An 18,610-nucleotide genomic window follows, 5' to 3' on the forward strand; every position below is an offset into this window, starting at 1 on the left:
GATGAAATTTGTTATGTAAGTTAGCTGACATGCAAAAGGTGACACCTTTCCTGATAATACACAGCTCGCACAGATGTTCAGTGGTTAAATGTAGTCCGATGAAAAAAAGGAAACTCTTGGAAATGTCTGCCTCATAGAAATGAAAAGGAAAAATACTATTTCATATGTATGACTGAGTTTTCAGATGTATGACAACTCTGTATACCAGAGTTGTTTATTGAAAGATGATAAGTAGAAGACCAGTTTCACTAAGACCCAGCTATGAAATGTGTTTAATTAGGCTTTTATACATTACCATTTATCTTTAATAACAACTCTTTTACAAATAAATTTGCTAAAGTTAAAGGCATTTGACTTTAATAAAAATAACAACATTATCAAACTTTCATTCTCTGCAGATGAAAGTTGCTCTTTTATGATCAAATTAAAATCTGTCAGTGTGTGTGGCCATAATCGAGGCTGAGGATTATTGTAGATGTGGGAAAAACCTCCACAAAAAGCTGAGATGAAGTTGCTCAAAGTAATGATTTCACACAGTCACTTCAATACTCCATTTAATAGTCATAACTATGTCTCTTATCCATCTATTGTAAACATTGTGTATTTTTTTTTTTACCACAATAATTGTCTTATGGTACATAATCACACGTGCAATGCAAAACCTCAAACATAAGTTAAAAAAGGACAAAGACACTGCTGGATTTGTTGATTACGTCACACCGAGGGGATCTCAGTTCTTTGGTCCAGTGGCCCACCCTTTGTGGTGTGCTGCTGTGATGTGGTGGTCCCTGTAGGAAGTGCCATGGATCATCATTCCCCTCCCTCTGCTTCACCCTTTACTGTGGCCTCTCCTGCCCCCTCCTCCGTCACAGTAGTTGGTCCCATGTTTAGCATTTTCTTTTTTCCTCACTTATCACTCACTGGTTTAGTTTCCTCTTGCTTTTGACCCACTATCACTGCTTCCTCTGTGCAGCGCTCACCATCCTCCACTGCTGCAGGTTCAGCTGGTGTGTCTGCTTCAGCTTTCACACTTTCTTCCCGCTCTTCTTTCGTTGTCGGTTCACTCTGGGCCACGGTTGGTTTCTCACTCTGGCTCCAACTGTCAACCACTTCCTTCTTCTCGTCTGCCTCAAGTACTTTGCTTGTTTGTTCCCCATCTGCTGCTAAAAGAAAAACAATATCATAAAACACACCATTCACCATGCACCTACATACAGAGATCACAAGCAGAACTTAAAACTCACCAGTGCCTTTTTCTGCAGGCCCTACACCGGATCTCTCATCAGATATCTGGATTACGTTATCTTGGCCTGGACTATCGCTAGCGGGTGGTGCAGCAGAACTTGTGTTATCAGTAGTGGGCAGGCTAGAGATAGTTGGTGTGAGCTTAGTGTCAACATTGTTGGGAAAAGGTGGCTCTGACCCAGTCGTGAGTGGGGAGCTAATTGCACCGGAGGTTGACGAACTAGCGGTGGAGGTGGTTTCTGCTCGGTTCAGACTGGTAGCAGTGGAAGTGGTGTCTGTAGGGTTTGTTTCACTAGAAGAGGTGGAGGGAACGGACGTAGTGGCTGGGTGAATGGCGGTAGACGAAGAAGCGGAGTTAATGGAGTCAGTGGATAATTGGGGTTGAGGTTGAGCTGTAGGAGTGGTAGAAGGTGCTGAGGTGGTAGGAGGAAGGGCAGCAGAGACCATGGTGGAGGAAGCGGTAAAGGTGGGGTCATGTGAAATTGTTACTGTAATTACATCACTTGAGTCAGAGGGAGGTGATGTAGTCATAGTGACTAATGTTGAAGAGCTACTGGATGTGACTGAAGCTGGTTCATGACTGACTTCGCTGATGGTGGTGGTAGACAAGCCCGGCGGCACATCTGACACGCTGGTGCAGGGCGCAGAAGCTGTGGTGGTGACAGAAATAGCTGCATCACCACCAGCAGCAGGAGCAACATCAAGTGAGAGAACGCCATTTGGCTCTGGCAAAGTCGATTTGGCTGACAGATTTGTTGATGCCGTGGAAACAGGGCTTTCGTGACTGGGAGCAGAAACAGTTTCCGAGGTGGTAATGGAAGGCCCGGCAACTGTTGCTGCTGAAGTGGAAGTGACAGCGAGGCTTGGAGTAACAGACTCTGAGGAGGTGGGGGTAACGGATGCGTTGGCAGGGGGCTCTGTGGGTGCGGTCGTAGTTTCGGGGACGGAGGTTGCTGCAGGAGAGTCAGTGCATACATCTGCGTGTGAGGGAGTTACAGTACTCGAAGGGGGAGCTTCAAAGTCGGTCGAGTCGGGGACCGCGTTTGAGATTGTCGGTGCAGCGGGAGCGGTGGTGGCCGGAGGTGACGGCGCCGCGGCTGGGCTGAGTTTAGTGGGCGTGTGTGTCTCTGCTTCCTGTATTTGGGCCAGCTCGTTCTCAGGTGTGTTGCGGCCAGACGTTGTGGGGGGTGGCCCCGGTTTGATAACCGGCTTTGGAAGCAGAGCGGGTTTCCCGGCTCCTTCATGCGCTGACACACTTGCCCGAATCTGATGCCTTGTGTCTAAAAAGCAAGCAAAATAAACGTGAAAATGGTTCACTTACTGTACTCTGTACACATGAGAGCGTAAACCAGCGTTTTACCTGATGATGCAGACATCGTTCGAGGTTTTGAGAAAGTGGGAGGTGGCTCGGGTTTACTGTCAATGATGGTACCTGAAGGGCAAAAATCATTTTACCACAGGAATTAATGGCCCTATAATAGACTGAAAGAACCACAGACTCCTGCTTGGCTTATCAGCGCAGCCCCTCAGATACTAAATCTTTTCATTGGAGACCTGATCCATGTCGAGAAGCCTATCCTTTTGACACAAATCCCTAGACTTCAAAGATTAATTTAGCCTCATTAATACTACGCTGGAGCTGAGAAGACTATTAAACGTATCACAGATAAAGGCACATACCTTCAGACTCGGCCTTTTTCATCTCTCCTTCTTGATCCTACATAAAAAAGGAGCATTTAGTACTTTTTAAGGCCTCTGAGATATCCATAACAACATTCAGACATGCAGATGTGCAAACCTGTGTCTCTCCTGGCAGGGGTTTGGAAACTCCAATACGCTGAAGCATGAGATGGAGCTTCTGTTCAAAGCTATTCTGGCCTTCAAATTGTTTCTAAAAGCAGCAGCAGCAAACCAATTTTCAGTTCTTATCCACTAATGAAAAAGACTAAAAAAACAGGCATTAACTCTAGCAACACCCACCTTTGCTGTGTTTCTGGCATTGGTCGACCCCGATGCTGCTGAGCCAGATAGCAAAATGAGAGACTGGGACTTCCCCTCTCTGAGAGCTCGGCGGGGAGGCACTGCTTCGCCCCTCAGCGGCGGAGCGCCAGAAACAGGTGTCTCCCGAACAGCTGGCTCTCCAGAAACAGCAGTGGGAGCCTCTTTTGCTTTCTCCTTTTCATTTTCCTTGTCGTGCTCCTTTACTCGGTCTTTGTCTTTGTCTTTCTCGGATCTGGCAACCTCCCTGAGAGGGCGAATGAGATCAGCGATGGAGGCCTTTTTGGGACGCCCCTCATGGCTCGTCTCTGATTTCAAACCTCGCCTCTTTTTGAGCGTAAAGAAATCACCCAGCTTCCTCCGGAGGGTTTTCGTCGGGGCCGGACAAGGGACAGAGCTGGCAGGAGCCACTTCGTGCACTGTGATAGATTCCTCATCCTGCAGCTTCCTGTACAAAGAGTCGTATGTCTCAGTTTAAGGTCTATTCACTTGTACGGGTAAACATGAAGGGGCTAATTTGTGTGCCGTGATACTCACAGTGTATCAGCAGGCAGTACTCTCTTAGTAAAGAACTCTTCAACTCCTTCATCCACACGCCCCATGAGCTCAAGGACTTCATTTTCACTCTCGATTATTGTCTCCTAATTACCCCCCAGACACACACACACACAGAAATCAGATATTTTGCACCACGGATCACACAAACTAACAAGGAACAACTCGCATCTTACAGCATGTAACTTTACATTACATAACTATCACTTCTGAAAACCCACACACTCCTAGCACTCCTCATGCCTCTATAGGTGTATTTTGGTTTGATTCTCTCATCCATTTATGTTACGATCCGGGCCTCCCTGGACTCAGTTGCTCAGTAACGTACAATGGGTGCTGGGGGGTGGAGTGGGAGGGGGTCGTCATTGGATTTTTTAAACGCTGAATGGAAGCAACATAACTCATTTTTGCCAATATAGGTAACGTGATATCAAAATTGGGAGCCGCATTGTCCTGATCACATTAACATCTGTGCCCACAAGTAGCAATGAAAGTCGGGGGAGGCTCGAGTCCAGAAGGCAAATTTAGCCGAAGTCACCGTTACATGATATCCTGTCAGGGGAATTGCTTGAATTTTGTCTCCCAGGCCATTTGTCTCCAAGGGAGTGACTGAATGTCTGCAGCCTAATAGCTCTGTGACAGCGTGATCAGCTCAGTGGAAAACGGATGAGCTCACACACATATTTTACACGATCACATGAAGAAACTGAATGGCTTCTTTTTTTCCTTTTTTTTTTAAGAGAAAGCAAGAAAACGAGCGCCCACTCTCACAGAGGCAGATTTCATTGGCTTCCTGAAGCAGCCGGTGACCGGTACAATGGCACTGCCTAATTCAAGCCGGGGACCAGGCATCTTTTACAGCACTCCCCCTCCATCCTTCCCTTCCCCCTGCCTCTCCCCTCTGTACCCTATTCCATCTCTCCTCTCTCCCTCCCTTCCATTTTCCCTCCTCTCTCCCTCAAACACACACACACACACACCTTTCTCTCACTCTCCATTTTTACAGAAACCTCCCTGATTCTCCTGCACAGTACCTGCGGTCTGCTGGGACGATAGTTCAGTTTCTGTCGGTGAGGTCTCGGTCTGCTCTGGGTGTAGTGCCTGAGCACCGGTCCGCCCAATGGCAGCTCCATTGGGGAGACACACGGCACGCTGTTGCCGTGGAGCTCTGTTGCCGTGGCTCTGTTGCCGAGGCACCGTTGCTAAGAGCACGAGCAGCAGCGGCAGTATGTAATGCCTCTGCTGAGGTGGGAGGGGCCGGGGTGGCGAGACTGACAGATCTGACAACAGAACCAAGCCTTTCTCTGTCCCCCTCCCCTCTGTGAGAGGAATACCACGGGGGGGAAAAAAGATGGTGATAAAATAAGGAGGCAGGGATAAAGTGACCACACTAACATTTGCTTCATCCCTGCAGCCTCACCCATGAACGGCACATGCATGGATGCACCGATTTACTCCAGTGTGAAAAGGCTGAGTGCACAAAATGTTTTACTGTGGTTACGTAATAAATTAATAATTAATTTTATATGCGGAAAAGAAGCTATAAATGACAGACTGACCCACTCTGAAAAACTTCACATTGCATGCATTTAGTGTAACGCCTGTGTTTTACTCTACCTCTCCTGCATGTGGTGACAAGATTAAGTTATCTTAAAAGCCCGGTGTTTATGCACTGTGCATATTTATCTCTCTAGCGTATAAAGTGTACTGTCATTATTATATCATACCTATATATATATATAGTTATATCGGGTGTGTGGTATACACACACAGACCCTAAAATTGCACAAATTCTAATTATTATTTTCTCCTTTCGTCTAAAACATCTAAAACACGTTTTAAACAGCTTTTTTGTAGTTCTTATCTTTCTTTCCCTTTTTTTTAATCCTCTCTCCTTCACAAATGTTTGCTTTTGATCTGAATAGAGTTGTGCACGCCCCCACAACAGTTCCTCACACACACACGGTCTCTTTTTCACGTATTTCACTGTTTATATCGCTGTGCTCTTCTCTTACTGTTATGTCACTGTTCTCTCCTATGTTTCAAAAATTAAAACTCGTTCCTGAACCATTAAATAAGGCACACGCCCTTAGCAGCAGTTTCCATACATCTTAATTATGCTGCATATCCTCCAAAGGACGCATGCTGCAGGTTTCATGGGAATTTGGTTTCCTGGTTGGAATATTTGATAATCAAAACCAGGGCTGATATTTACATGGAGCTCATGTTTCTTTTCCAAAATAACAACCCACAAACAACTTGTTTTTGCATTTATGAAGAAAGGTCAGGTGTTCCACATGAAGTAACGTGAGAACAGACCTACAGCAGGTCACTGTAACCTAGAAGTAACTTGGTTATTTAGATCTTATTATTATGCTGACAGAAATCAAATAAAACCTGCAGTGCTCAGATTACAATTTCATCTAATCAGCAGGTTGTCTGGAGAAACTTCACCAGTCCAGAAATGCTCAGGACAAACAAGGGGATCAAGTGTTCACGTGTAACTGACTTTCACAAATAATGTCGGAGGTATTTGTACTTGCATTTCAAGAAATGTTAAGCTTTTAATGCATTACAGTTCAAAGGCAATTACTGTACTGCACAGCTTTTGTCTGCCAGCTGAACACAACCACGTCTGATCTTCAAAACGTGGAATATTTCCCAAACTGTGACAGATTATAAAGAAATGTGAGTCTTAATTATTAGACAAGTAGCTGACAGATGACGACATGCAATCATTTGCATCATTATTCACTATGCACATATCAGCTCAATGTTTTTAAGGTTCGAATACAAATAAAAATTATGAAAGGAAACCCAGTACCTAGTAATCAAAGCAGTTAAGACTTTTATAGGCCCCAGCAGAGGCAGAGGCAGACATTTGATACACCCGGGGCTTAAGGTAGTATGCATGTGGGATTGGGGGGGTATCAAGACACGAGGACTAAACCCCAATTCAACCAGACCCCGAACTGATCCGGCAGAATTAAAACAGGTCTACAACAGTTCACAATCAGGACTACTTAGGATTTAACCAAGACAGAACCAGAATCAGAACTAGATGATAGTAGCACTAAAAATCATCATAGACCTGCACTACACTTATTTTTTAATTCTACCAAAACACTATTTAGATTGAGAAAAGTTTATATAATTATTTAGCCTTGTTGTGCAAACAAGCCTGCATAACTTAATAAATATAGAATTTGAAAAATAACAAACCTAAAAAGAAACACTAGGTACGAGATACATGAGTACCTATGATACAGTGATACTTTTGGTAAACGACCATTTGACTAACATGTGTCTCACCTGCTCTTGTTCCATCTCTGTTCTGTCCTCATTCTCCATCTCCTTCTCTTGCCCTCTCTGTTCCTCTCTCTCTCTCTCCCTCTTTGTGCTGACAATCAAGCCAAACACCAACATCATCAAATATACAGTTGAAACCAGATATTTACACACTCTTCAGATAAAAACACTTTTTTAATTGTAACATCAAATCAGACTAAATGTTTATTTTTTTAGGTTGATAAATATAAAGAGTAAAGAGAGAAACTATCTGTATTTCTTGATTGTAAATGGCACCAAATTGTATTCAAAATTAAGCCACACTTATGGAGCTCCACAGTTCTTTTCCTGGTGTTTTGGTTGACATCTCTTGATTTTCCCATTTCAAAGAAACAGGCTCTGTGTTTTGCGTTACAGTATATGCATCCACAGCTGTGCCACCAATTTACTCACATGGACTCTACTAACCTATCAGAAGCTTCTTCAGCTCAGAATGGAATCGTCTGGAGTTTTCTTATAAATTAACAATAAACTTAGTGTATATGTGCTCCTAAATTTGATTAAAGTAATAAAAAATAGACAGCTCTGTCTCTCTTTATTCTGACATTTAACAAATTCAAAAGATATTTCAATATTTATTTATCCAAAACAAAACAAGTTTACTCTAAATTGATGTTGTACAGTAAAAAAATGTTGTTCCATAAAGTGTACGTAAATATCTGGTTTAAACTGTGAATATACTGCTGTGTATTGAACAACATACTTTCTTTTAAAACAGTGCTGCCTGAGAGCCCCAGAATCACAGGAATCCAGTACTGATTTCCAGCTTTGTCCCTAGCACACAAGAGATTTCTCCAAATTCTCTGAATCTTGTGACGATAATATGTACTGTAGATGATAACATATTCACAATCTTTTTACATTTTACATCGAGGAACAATATTCAGAGATATTTTCAATATTTTTCAATAATCAGGAATTGTTCCACAGTTTGTGGACACAGTTTATTCTAGACTGGTGAACATCTACCCATCTTTACTTCTAAGAAAGTCTGTCTCTCTAAGATGCTGTTTTTATACCCAATCATGGGTCTAATTAACCTAATTTCAAAATGTTCCTCCAGCGGTTTCTCAGCTTAAACATTTACTTTGTATCTGTGTTCTAGTGTGGATAAAATATGAGTTTATGGGATTTGCAAATCACTGAATTCTGTTTTTGTTTACATTTTACACACTATCTCAGTTGTATGGTCGTTTTTTGTGTTCTAGCTACTTTTATTTTATCTCATGTTTAATTTTTGTTCTTAATTTTGTGTTTAGTTCCAGGTCCCAGTTCCAAGTCTTAGTAAACAAAGGCTAAAATAAAAGATTTCCCGTTTAATTTTAGCTGCTTTTTTATTTTATTTCATATGACTTAAATATTTTATACATAGTTATTGTTTCTAGTTTGGTGTTAGTTAACTAAAAAACCTTTGAACCAAATAATTAATGGTGGGCTATAATTGAAAAGTCCTAAAAGCTAGGGTCCAGGAGCTCACTTTCCCATGGCAACAGTCTAAATAGGTTTTCTTTTCATCTTACATACACTATGCAGCTAATTATCACTCACGATTTCATTTGTGTGCATGTTGTAAACCCCAATTTGACACTTTCATGCCGCCCTCCAGTGGCTAACTGGATGAACTGCTTTAATACAGCAAACATTATTCCTAATCTTGACTCGATGCTGTTGAATGTTTAAAGGTCACTCCCGATGAAAAAAAAAACTGATAGCAGATCAGAAAACTAATCAATAACCTCTCCCTTTTAATAACCGTCTCCGTGGTTGCCACGCCCACGCCTGAATTCAAATCTGGCGCCCATCACCCACAGCAACATCCCGATCCCTCCTCTTTACTCCCCGGGCACCTAGTTGCGCAGGCGCAGTGGCTCTTATGGGCCGCCATTTTGTATGTTAGGCCCACTCTTCCAAAGCGGGAGAAAATTATTAGCCCGGCGCGGAGCACTTACGGCCGTCCGCTGCAGGACTGAAAGGAGCTACTGTAGGCGCTGAGCTTCCAAGTGAACATAACGAGGAAAGGAAGAAACCAGGAGTAAGTAGAGCTTTTACTTTGCCTCCAAACGCGGAAACGTTTTTGTAGGAGCCGTCGCCGGCCTCTAGGTGTCACGGTCGGGCTTACCGGCCAGGCGGCTGGCGGGGGGTGTTTGTCTCCCTCTATCGTTATCTAAAATGCACTAAATCCGTCTATAAAATGTAACTCCCTGTTTCAGTTGAGCATTTTGTTGGTTTTTGACCGATATTTCGATGTATGTGCACAGGGATGGCTGTATTTATCGGTGTTCCTGTTTTAAGTTTGTTCAGGCCTGACGTCCATCTTATCGTGCCCTTTGTTTCCTGTTTTCAGACGTACTCGCGCCTCCCGAGTTAACCAACTAACACGAGACAGTATTTAAGTAGTTTTATTTCGCTTATTAAACTATACATCATCTGTTGGACGATGTCCTGTGAATTGCTAAAAACAGAACGGAGGAGAACGGATTTTTAGATAAAAAAAAAAAATCACACACAAGCGAACAAATGCTTCCTGAAGCATCGGACTAAATGTTACTGGCTCACAGTCATAACCTATCAGCGTTCAGCCAAACCAGATAACCACTGGAAGGCAGGAATGAAGACTCTTTTAAACATTTGCATCGCAGTTATTAAAAACGGTTACGGTTTCTGCATCGTCCACCAGAGTTTCACTCTGGCTCGGGTGCTAGTTTACATGACCCGGACTCCTCGAACTCTGGCTTGTGCGGGGTGTCATTGCGTAATGGCTGTACGTGCTTAGTGTAAAGAGTCTAAATATGATAGTTTTTAGTACTCTGGTGAGTCTTAACATCTGTGGTCTCTACTGGGCCCAAGTCCAGGAGATGAGACTTTTATTGGTCCCTTGTATACTTTTACTGACTCACAAAAAGCAAAGCTAAATCCCGGGAGCTTAATCTGTAAAACTATAGCATAATTTATTAAGCGATTTGTTTTACATTATAAATAAAACTGTTAAATAAATCTAGTGTATTGTTTAAATCTTGCACATTTAAACCTGTGGCGAACTTAAAGTTAATCTGAATAGAGACAACTTTCATTGTAGCCTCTTAATTGTGCTTTGTAAAACAACCCATCTGATCAGTTGAAGAGGAGAACTTTTCTTCACGTTTAAACTATCTGAACAGGTACTTTATTTGAAACCCTTTAACTAAAAACAAGGTTTCTTGTCATCACACACAACTGCAGCTAGCTGGCCTTCTCCACATATGGTGACCAGTAAATGAAAAATGTTAAAATACTTTGTGCAAAATGCATTGAGCGCTGTTTGGTATGTATGTTCAGATGAGAAAGCACAAAATAAATGAAAACAGAGAACATGTTGGGTTGAGGCATTAAATAAACTCTAGTTACTAGTTGGTGGCCCTGGTGAAAATGGGGCATCGCTCATCCCTAGCAGAGGTGGGCTTTGTTTGTTTTATTTTGTGTTTTGTTTTAAAAAGTAAAAAAAAACAGCATGCTGCTCATCTGACATCAACTCCAAGTAAAAGACAAGGGAAACGGAGTTTGGTGTATAAGCCCCAAAAAACCCAAAACAAACTGTGGACAGTTTTACACACTAAACTGTTTTTTTTTTTCTAAAGTTGCCAGTTTAAATGGGTGTAATTGATATCCTGGAAATGGAAAAGTTTTGTATTCTGCTGGCAGCACTTTTTGTCATACTGCACATTCAGGAAAAGGAAAACCAAACACTGGGAATGTTTTCAGTGCACAGGCAAATATTGATACAAGGATTTTTTTTTTTTTTAATTGTTTGTTCAGTTAATCTAGGTGCTTTCATCATCTGGTCTAAACATGTCTGGATTTACTGAAAGCCATCCCGTTGTTTCAGTTTAGCCAGAGGGCAAAGGAAGGGGGGGGATCAAATAAAAAAATAAATAAAGCACTTTTTGGTTACAAACAATTCTCCATCACACCAGTCTTTCCTTTTGCTAAAGATATTCACGTTCTTTCTGTTTAGCGCATTTGTTGGCTCATTGCCATGGAGGCTGAGGTTGTTTCCATGGAGTCCGCTCAGGTGACGGATGGAAAGGTCCTGCCAGAGGGTGGAGAGGCCTTGACGCAGGGTGAAGTCGCTGGTAACATGGAGATGATGGTGATGGATGCTCTAGACCCAACTCTTCTACAAATGAAGACAGAGGTGTTGGAGGGAGGTGGCACAATGACAGTTTCAGGTGGAGATGAGGGCCAGATCATCACGCTTCAGGTTTGTAAAGAGCACGGTTTAAACTTTTTAGCCAGATTATATATGTCAGGTCTTTTATTTTTGCCATCAAACGATAAAGTCCAGTCTCTCTTCACAGGTGGTGAACATGGAGGAGCAAGCAGGTGCAGCATTAGGTCTGGGTCAGCTTCAGCTTGTGCAGGTACCTGTCACAACTACAACTGTAGACGGGCTCCAGGCTACTTATGTTGAGACGTCAGCGGCTAACAAGGATGCAGAGCCAGTTATTTGTCACACTCTTCCTTTACCTGAGGGCTTCCAGGTGAGAAATGACTTGAGGCTACCCGGTGCTTTTGATTGTCTTTGATTTTCAGTGAAGTCTTTGTTCCAGTAGGATTCATTTGTCATATTCCTACACTAGGTAGTTAAAGTGGGCGCAAATGGTGAAGTGGAGACTGTAGAGCAGGAGGAGCTCCAGGCAGCCCACGAGGAGCTCCAAGGGACAAGGGTGGAGGAGGAGGAGGAAGAGCCAGCAGAGGTGGAGACCTCTGTGCCCCCGCAAGATGACCCAGAGTGGACAAAGGACCCTGACTACCAGCCCATTACTGCTATCCGTAAAGCAAAGAAGGGAAAGAAGAGTCGCCTGCGCTATGCAGAAGGCGATCGTGACATGGATGTTTCTGTGTACGACTTTGAGGAAGAGCAGCAGGAGGGACTGCTGTCAGAGGTTAACGCTGAGAAGGTTGTGGGCAACATGAAGCCCCCGAAACCCACAAAGATCAAGAAAAAAGGTTAGACTTTGATCAAGTTACACGAAAACTTTCAAGAGATTTTTTTTTCTTCTTCTTTCCCAGTGCTAAATTGAACATCTCTGTGTCCAGGTGTTAAGAAGACTTTCCAGTGTGAGCTGTGCAGCTACACCTGCCCACGGCGCTCTAACCTGGACCGACACATGAAGAGCCACACAGATGAGAGGCCGCATAAATGTCACTTGTGCGGGAGAGCGTTCAGAACAGTCACACTGCTGAGAAACCACCTCAACACACACACAGGTATTTGGAGAAAATACAGAAACGGAAACAATTTGCTGGATGGACTTGGTGAGCGAGGAAGTAAATTTTCAGAGTGTTTACTTATTATTACTGCAAAAGTTAGTGGGCATTTATCTCCTTTTCATCCAGTGTTGTATTTCAGATTTCAGCTACACCAGCAGTTAATATACAGTTCTGATTTTCTTCTTCGTTTAAAGGCACTCGGCCACATAAATGCACAGATTGCGACATGGCGTTTGTGACCAGCGGTGAGTTAGTGCGTCATCGTCGCTACAAGCACACACACGAGAAGCCTTTTAAGTGCTCCATGTGCGACTATTCCAGTGTCGAGGTGAGTTATATTAGTTATTTAATTGGGCATCAACCTGGTCTCTATACCATGGAATAAAGGCTAATGTGTCTCTTTTCCCAGGTGAGCAAGTTGAAAAGGCACATCCGCTCTCACACAGGGGAGCGACCCTTCCAGTGCAGTCTTTGCAGCTATGCCAGCAGAGACACTTATAAGCTGAAGAGACACATGAGGACACACTCTGGTAAAATCCTTAGATTTTCAGTCAAAGTGTGTTTTAGCTCCAGTTTTTTAGGAGAGTAGCTGACTCGTCTTCTTCTGTTGCAGGTGAGAAGCCATACGAGTGCTACATCTGCCATGCTCGTTTCACACAAAGCGGCACCATGAAGATGCACATCCTGCAGAAACACACAGAGAATGTGGCAAAGTTTCACTGCCCACACTGTGATACCGTCATTGCACGTAAAAGTGATCTTGGTGAGTGATTTGAGACTATTTCTACTTCAAACTGTATGCAGAAGGACAGTTAAAGGAACGTAAACATGTTGCTCTCAGTTAGTGGATTGCCCTGTGTTGTGAAACAGAATATTTCAGGGAGTCTTTATCTCTATAACAAGGCAATATGACATTTATCTGACTGGATTTTTATGCCTTTGTCTCCATCTTAGGTGTTCACCTGAGAAAACAGCATTCATTTATTGAGACGGGGAAGAAATGTCGTTACTGCGATGCTGTGTTTCATGAGCGCTATGCTCTCATTCAGCACCAGAAGACTCACAAGAATGAGAAGCGTTTCAGATGTGACCAGTGTGACTACTGCTGCAGACAGGTCCGTGTTGGGCTGGAATACGTTATGCTCCTGCTGTTTATTTTACTGCTAAACAAACGTTAAATGTCTTTTGTTCTGTTACCCAACAGGAACGCCACATGATAATGCACAAGCGCACGCACACAGGGGAGAAGCCATTCGCCTGCAGCCAGTGTGACAAAACTTTCCGTCAGAAGCAGCTCCTGGACATGCACTTCAAGCGTTACCACGATCCTAACTTCATCCCCACTGCCTTCGTCTGCAACAAATGTAGCAAGACATTCACTCGCAGGGTAGGACTGACCCTTGAGATCATAGTGCACACATGAGAGGGTTGTTTGTGTGCGTATGTCACAGAGGTGTGACGGTTCTGTGTTTTTGCTCCACAGAACACGATGCTACGTCATGCTGACAGCTGTACAGGTGATGCTTCTTTAGAAGAAAACGGAACTCCACCACCCAAAAAGGGACGACGTGGCAGGAAGAGGAAGATGCAGTCCAGGAGGGATGATGATGACGACGACACAGGTCTCGTACACAAGTGCTTGAAAAGCTGATATACAAATAATCAAAGTGTCTTAAGTAAATATTTAGGAGCCTGTCAAAGAGGTTTGGGTGCTACATTAAATTGTTGCAGATCTTGATTTTTTAAGGCCGTGCAAGAAAATGTGATTAAGTCTAACAAGTTATTGTTTCCCCCCTTTTAAAAAAAAAAATATATAGAGGGCGAGCTTGATGAGGTAGAGGAGGAAGAGGATTTGCTGACTGAGATGGAGGTGGAGCAGGCCTCGCCTGTTGTCCCTATCCCAGCCCCAGTGGAGCCACCAGTCAAGAGGAAGCGTGGGCGCCCCCCAAAGAGCAAACCAGACAGTAAGTGTTTAATTGGTGACCGTTTTTGATGTCATTTAACTCGTAGTGTGTAGTGTTGGATTTTTCACAGATAACAAACTATATGTACCAATTTGAAAAGGTGTGTCTTTAGTCTGACCTGAAATTGTCCTAAACAGCGGCTGCTATCATCCGTGTGGAGGACGAGGCCACCGGAGAGGTCGACGACATCATTGTGAAGAAGGAGGTCGGAGCCGACCAAGACGATGATGACAATGAGGCTGCACAGGAGGTGGTGGTGGGTGGAGGGAAGTCGACCATCCAGATGGAGGAGCTGACCCAGGGAGAGGGTGCTACGCAGGCGGGGCAGCTGTCTGAAGCCCCTCCGAACGGGGAACTGACTCCTGAGATGATCCTCAGCATGATGGACCGGTGATGGGTGTGAGGGTCAACCCTGTTTTTAAAAAGGAAAAACAAAACCCATCCCTTTTATTAAGTCTGCAGTTTAATTCTTGGCATTTAGGATAACAAAAGTCCTCCACAGACAAAAACATCACTGTTGTAATTTAAGATTTGCTTTTTAAATCATGTATTGATACGTGACTCGGATGAGTGAAAAGAGTGTTTTTGTTTTGTTTTTTTTTTGTTTTGTTTTTTTCTCATGTTTGTTTGTTTTTTGGTTTTTTTTAAGTAATGATTTACCAACCAACAACTCATGGCAGTTAATTTTGGTGTGGCTGTAGTTCACGGGAGTATCTTACCCTTTTTGTTTGCTTGTTTTTGGGGGGGTTTCCCCTCTTGTCAAAAATCACAATTCGGTTCATTTCAAGATGATGAGATAGCCTCATCTCATCCAATTGTATTCTGGATACATTTCCGACCTCAAAATCTGCAAAGGCATCCTAATCGTTCTTTAAGTTTAGTTTTTGTTTTGTACATAGTGCACATGGTGTTAAAATCCAGATCATATTTATCAGTGAAGCGTTGGTAAATAGGAAAGTGCTGTCTAGTAAAACTGCAGAGGAAAATTGTCTTCTGGGGTTTCACTTAAGAGCAGCGTGATGCCAAAAACATGTAAATTAAGCCCAGAGCTGAAAGTCTTTTGAAAAAATTGATTGCGGAAATAAATTTTAAATAAAGGGGACTTTTGATACTGCTGCTAGTCACAGCCACTTCAAGATATTTTTTTTTGAAAAGAGAGTATTTTGAATTGTATTTCTCTTTTTCTGTGGTTAGTAAATCCCTTTTTAAGCATATTCTAGTTTTTAAAGCTTAATAGACTGCTTCTCTCGTGCTCCTTGCTACTGTTACACCTGTAGATGATGTGTATGTACTAAACATTGATGAGTTGATGAAAAGATGGTTGTTTTCGCTCTCTCGTGTAGCCATTCCACTTTGAGTTGTTGTTTCCCTTTTGTACCATTGGCGATGCAAAGCTACGTAGCAGCTTGAATGACCTTTTAATAACTGTGTGGCAGATGAGAACAAATCTACAACTGCACAACCAATAAATGAGACTAGTAGACACGAGACTTTAGGTTTCTGCAGCTGCAATAACTGTTTTTAAAAGTCTGGTTTGGCTGAGTAATTAACATGTTAGTGGCGCACTCATGGCAAAACGTTTGCTTGAATAATTGTTTATTAAAATTGGCTAAGAAACAGAGCGATAAAACAGAAATGTCGGTTTATTTTGCTTGCAAATATATTTTATTAAATGGAAACATTGATATTAAATTTTTTTTTAAAATCTTTATTTGTATGTCCTAAAGAATATTTGGGAAACGGGCTCTGGTGGGCTGGTAGTAGATGTCATTAACATAAACTGTATATAAAAGGTGGTCGTAAATGAAAGGTAAAACCAGTCCAGATGTGTTAAACCCCCATTCTTTCTCTTGGCCAGCAGAGGGTGCAAAACTGATTACACTTGTTTGAGCTCAGTAAACAGTTTCCTGCTGAGTTTATCATCTCAGTTGCTAGTTTTGAGTCGTAATCAACACAATATGATGATCGTTTTGTAAACTGGTCCCAGTTCAAGTCAAAAAGGATAAACGACCTTGAGATTGGTTAGATATACCACTTCGCTTATGTTTGGACTTGATGACGCAAATTCAAAACCTTCCGATTACAAGACGAACTCCCAACTCTTGAGCTAAGATCGCCCCTGGGGATATCATATTCGGGCTTCACTTTCCCTTCCAATCAGGCAAAGTGATCTCATTTGTTTATCACTCTCTATTGGCATATTCACGTGAAGTGGATTACGCTGGAAACATCTGACCAGTCACAAACATACTGGCAGCAGAGTGATATTTTTTTGTAGTATTATATTTATTTATTTTTTTTGGTTTTTAAATATGTTTTTAAAAGAAGAAAGGAAACTCCAGTATTAGGAAAAATTTGAAGTTGCTCACATAATCCAGTGTGTGAATGTGTGTGTGAATGGGTGGATGACAGGTTGTGTAAAGCGCTTTGGGGTCCTTAGGGACTAGAAAAGCGCTATACAAATACAGGCCATTTACCATAATCCAGGCTAAAGGAAATAGTCAGCTGTGTGTGTGTGTTTGCATTTTAAGTCCTTTGGTCAGTAAAACTGAAGTTAACCCTTTTTGAAGCTAGGAAGGAAAGGAAAAAACAAAACAAAAACATCATGCAAGTTAACAAGGCTCATCTGTATCACTAGAAGAACGTGATGGGTTATAGTTTTTTATTTCTTTGACTGCCAGTCCTGGTGCAGTTTAATGACCTGAGAGTAATGTAATATATAAATAAGAACTTAAATGCAGAGGTCTGAGGCATTTCCCAGGAATGATGGTACTTTCCAGAGAAGTGAAGTCAGCAGCATAAGTTACCATGGCGATGTACTGCAGTAAGAAGTCTTTGTCTTGGTAATAATTAAAACCCACAGCTAAACTCAAAGTTACCTGGGCATGCCCAAATCTTGCTTCTTAGTTCACCAGTGGAAATGCTCAACATCAGACCTCAAAAGGGATCTCCCTGACTGCTGGACGACATCACTGCACTGTGGCTGCATCCATCTTTTACAAAGTCTAAAGGTGTCCAAACACAAACACAGCTGTGCCTAAAGATACGACTCACTGCTGCACCTTTCTCTCTGTTCCTTCTACTTGCTGTCTTCCTCAGCCGGATACAGGTAATGTAGTCAAAACCTGGCAAAGCTCAGCGTGCTCTCACAGACTAAGGCAGGAACTCAGAACAGCCACATCAAAGCATCTAAAAGCACAGAGACAAGATAGATCCATTACATTAAATATTGGGCCTCTGTTTGACACAAGCGCCTCTCCCTTAAAGCCAGCTTCTTCTAACTGGCTGTCCCACACAAACACAAGGTTGGAACAGCAGGTGGGTGGAGCTATTATATCCCTGAGATTGCGTATTTGACATACAGAGCTAAGAAATGATGGTTTCAAATAGAGCATTTAGATTATTTGTGCACACATGACCTATTTATTAGAAATTTTGCCCATGTTTAATATGAACATTCACCACTATAACAGCACATATAGCTGGCTTTTGTGTATAAATGTGAGAGATGATACAATTGATAACATTTCACATTATAAATGAGTCATAATTTGGACATTATTCTAGCATAACTGATTTACTAAAATACTCTTTTTACAAATAAACTGCTGAAGATTTGTGACCCAGAGTGTATCTCTTAAATTTGAAGCTGTGGATTTTAATTACTATAAAGTCATTAAGATTTTACGTCCATGCTCACACACTCACTCATGGTTTTCTTACACTAATTGGGATCTTTGTGGGATCAGTCTGATCAGCCTCCAATAATAAAATTCTCAACTCCGTTTAATCTTTGGCTTCAGCGAACGTGCAGCAGCAGCAGGATCCAAAATTAATGACCACTTCCATTGCATGTGACTTGTCCCGTGAATTTTTATCATGTGAGAAAGGCACGCTGGGGCCGATTATAAATGCTTTTCACTGCCACTGCTGCCATTTTAATTTACCACATGCCTGATTGAACTAAAATAATCTCATTTTTGTATGTGCACCAACAAAAGGAGTAAACATCTGCAGGGTATTTTAATGCATTACTTTAAAAAGTAGATTTTTTTGTCCTGTTAGTTAGCAGACTCAGCAGCCTCACTTAATGCTTTTGGGTGATACTATCCATGGAGTACTGACATTCACACGTGGCACCCATCTTATTCAAACTGGATGTTTAGTGTCTGCTTTTCTTTTTACTATCGAAGCGTTAGCTCACTAAGGCCTTCAGAAAGGGCTGTGGATGTCTGAGTCTCCATCCATCT

At 42.3% G+C, this 18,610-nt stretch overlaps 2 protein-coding genes across 2 annotated transcripts; one reads left to right on the top strand and one right to left on the bottom strand.

Annotated features, from left to right (window-relative positions):
• Nucleotides 1-906: 906 nt before the first annotated feature.
• On the bottom strand, nucleotides 907-4,931 carry LOC146639675 (uncharacterized). The gene is made up of 8 exons (XM_085354587.1): nucleotides 4,833-4,931; nucleotides 3,781-3,884; nucleotides 3,226-3,691; nucleotides 3,044-3,136; nucleotides 2,926-2,962; nucleotides 2,606-2,677; nucleotides 1,245-2,525; nucleotides 907-1,163 (listed from the first exon to the last, which is right to left on the bottom strand). The coding sequence occupies exons 1-8, from the start codon at nucleotides 4,929-4,931 to the stop codon at nucleotides 907-909; spliced, it is 2,409 nt and encodes an 802-aa protein (XP_085210713.1).
• A 4,102-nt stretch (nucleotides 4,932-9,033) lies between these two features.
• On the top strand, nucleotides 9,034-15,491 carry LOC146639676 (transcriptional repressor CTCF-like). Its single transcript, XM_085354599.1, has 13 exons — nucleotides 9,034-9,178; nucleotides 11,138-11,383; nucleotides 11,481-11,663; nucleotides 11,763-12,132; nucleotides 12,223-12,393; nucleotides 12,591-12,724; nucleotides 12,806-12,926; nucleotides 13,010-13,159; nucleotides 13,351-13,511; nucleotides 13,601-13,783; nucleotides 13,880-14,018; nucleotides 14,214-14,360; nucleotides 14,498-15,491. The coding sequence occupies exons 2-13, from the start codon at nucleotides 11,159-11,161 to the stop codon at nucleotides 14,752-14,754; spliced, it is 2,241 nt and encodes a 746-aa protein (XP_085210725.1). The 5' UTR covers nucleotides 9,034-9,178; nucleotides 11,138-11,158; the 3' UTR covers nucleotides 14,755-15,491.
• Nucleotides 15,492-18,610: the final 3,119 nt, after the last annotated feature.

Source organism: Diplotaxodon limnothrissa, linkage group LG1 (assembly GCF_057381915.1).
Source record: "Diplotaxodon limnothrissa isolate DT_005_m linkage group LG1, D_limnothrissa_male_GT1.1, whole genome shotgun sequence".
In the NCBI taxonomy this organism is placed as follows: domain Eukaryota; kingdom Metazoa; phylum Chordata; class Actinopteri; order Cichliformes; family Cichlidae; genus Diplotaxodon; species Diplotaxodon limnothrissa.

Excerpts from the sequence above, each read along its gene's own strand:
- LOC146639675 (XM_085354587.1), bottom strand. The coding sequence starts at position 4,931 with ATGGAGCTGCCATTGGGCGGACCGGTGCTCAGGCACTACACCCAGAGC. Across the intron at positions 3,885-4,832 it reads ATCGTCCCAGCAGACCGCAG|GAGACAATAATCGAGAGTGA; the intron begins GTACTGTGCAGG and ends GGGGGTAATTAG. Across the intron at positions 2,963-3,043 it reads CCCTGCCAGGAGAGACACAG|GATCAAGAAGGAGAGATGAA; the intron begins GTTTGCACATCT and ends TTTTTTATGTAG.
- LOC146639676 (XM_085354599.1), top strand. The coding sequence starts at position 11,159 with ATGGAGGCTGAGGTTGTTTCCATGGAGTCCGCTCAGGTGACGGATGGA. Across the intron at positions 12,394-12,590 it reads CCACCTCAACACACACACAG|GCACTCGGCCACATAAATGC; the intron begins GTATTTGGAGAA and ends CTTCGTTTAAAG. Across the intron at positions 12,927-13,009 it reads ACACATGAGGACACACTCTG|GTGAGAAGCCATACGAGTGC; the intron begins GTAAAATCCTTA and ends CTTCTGTTGCAG.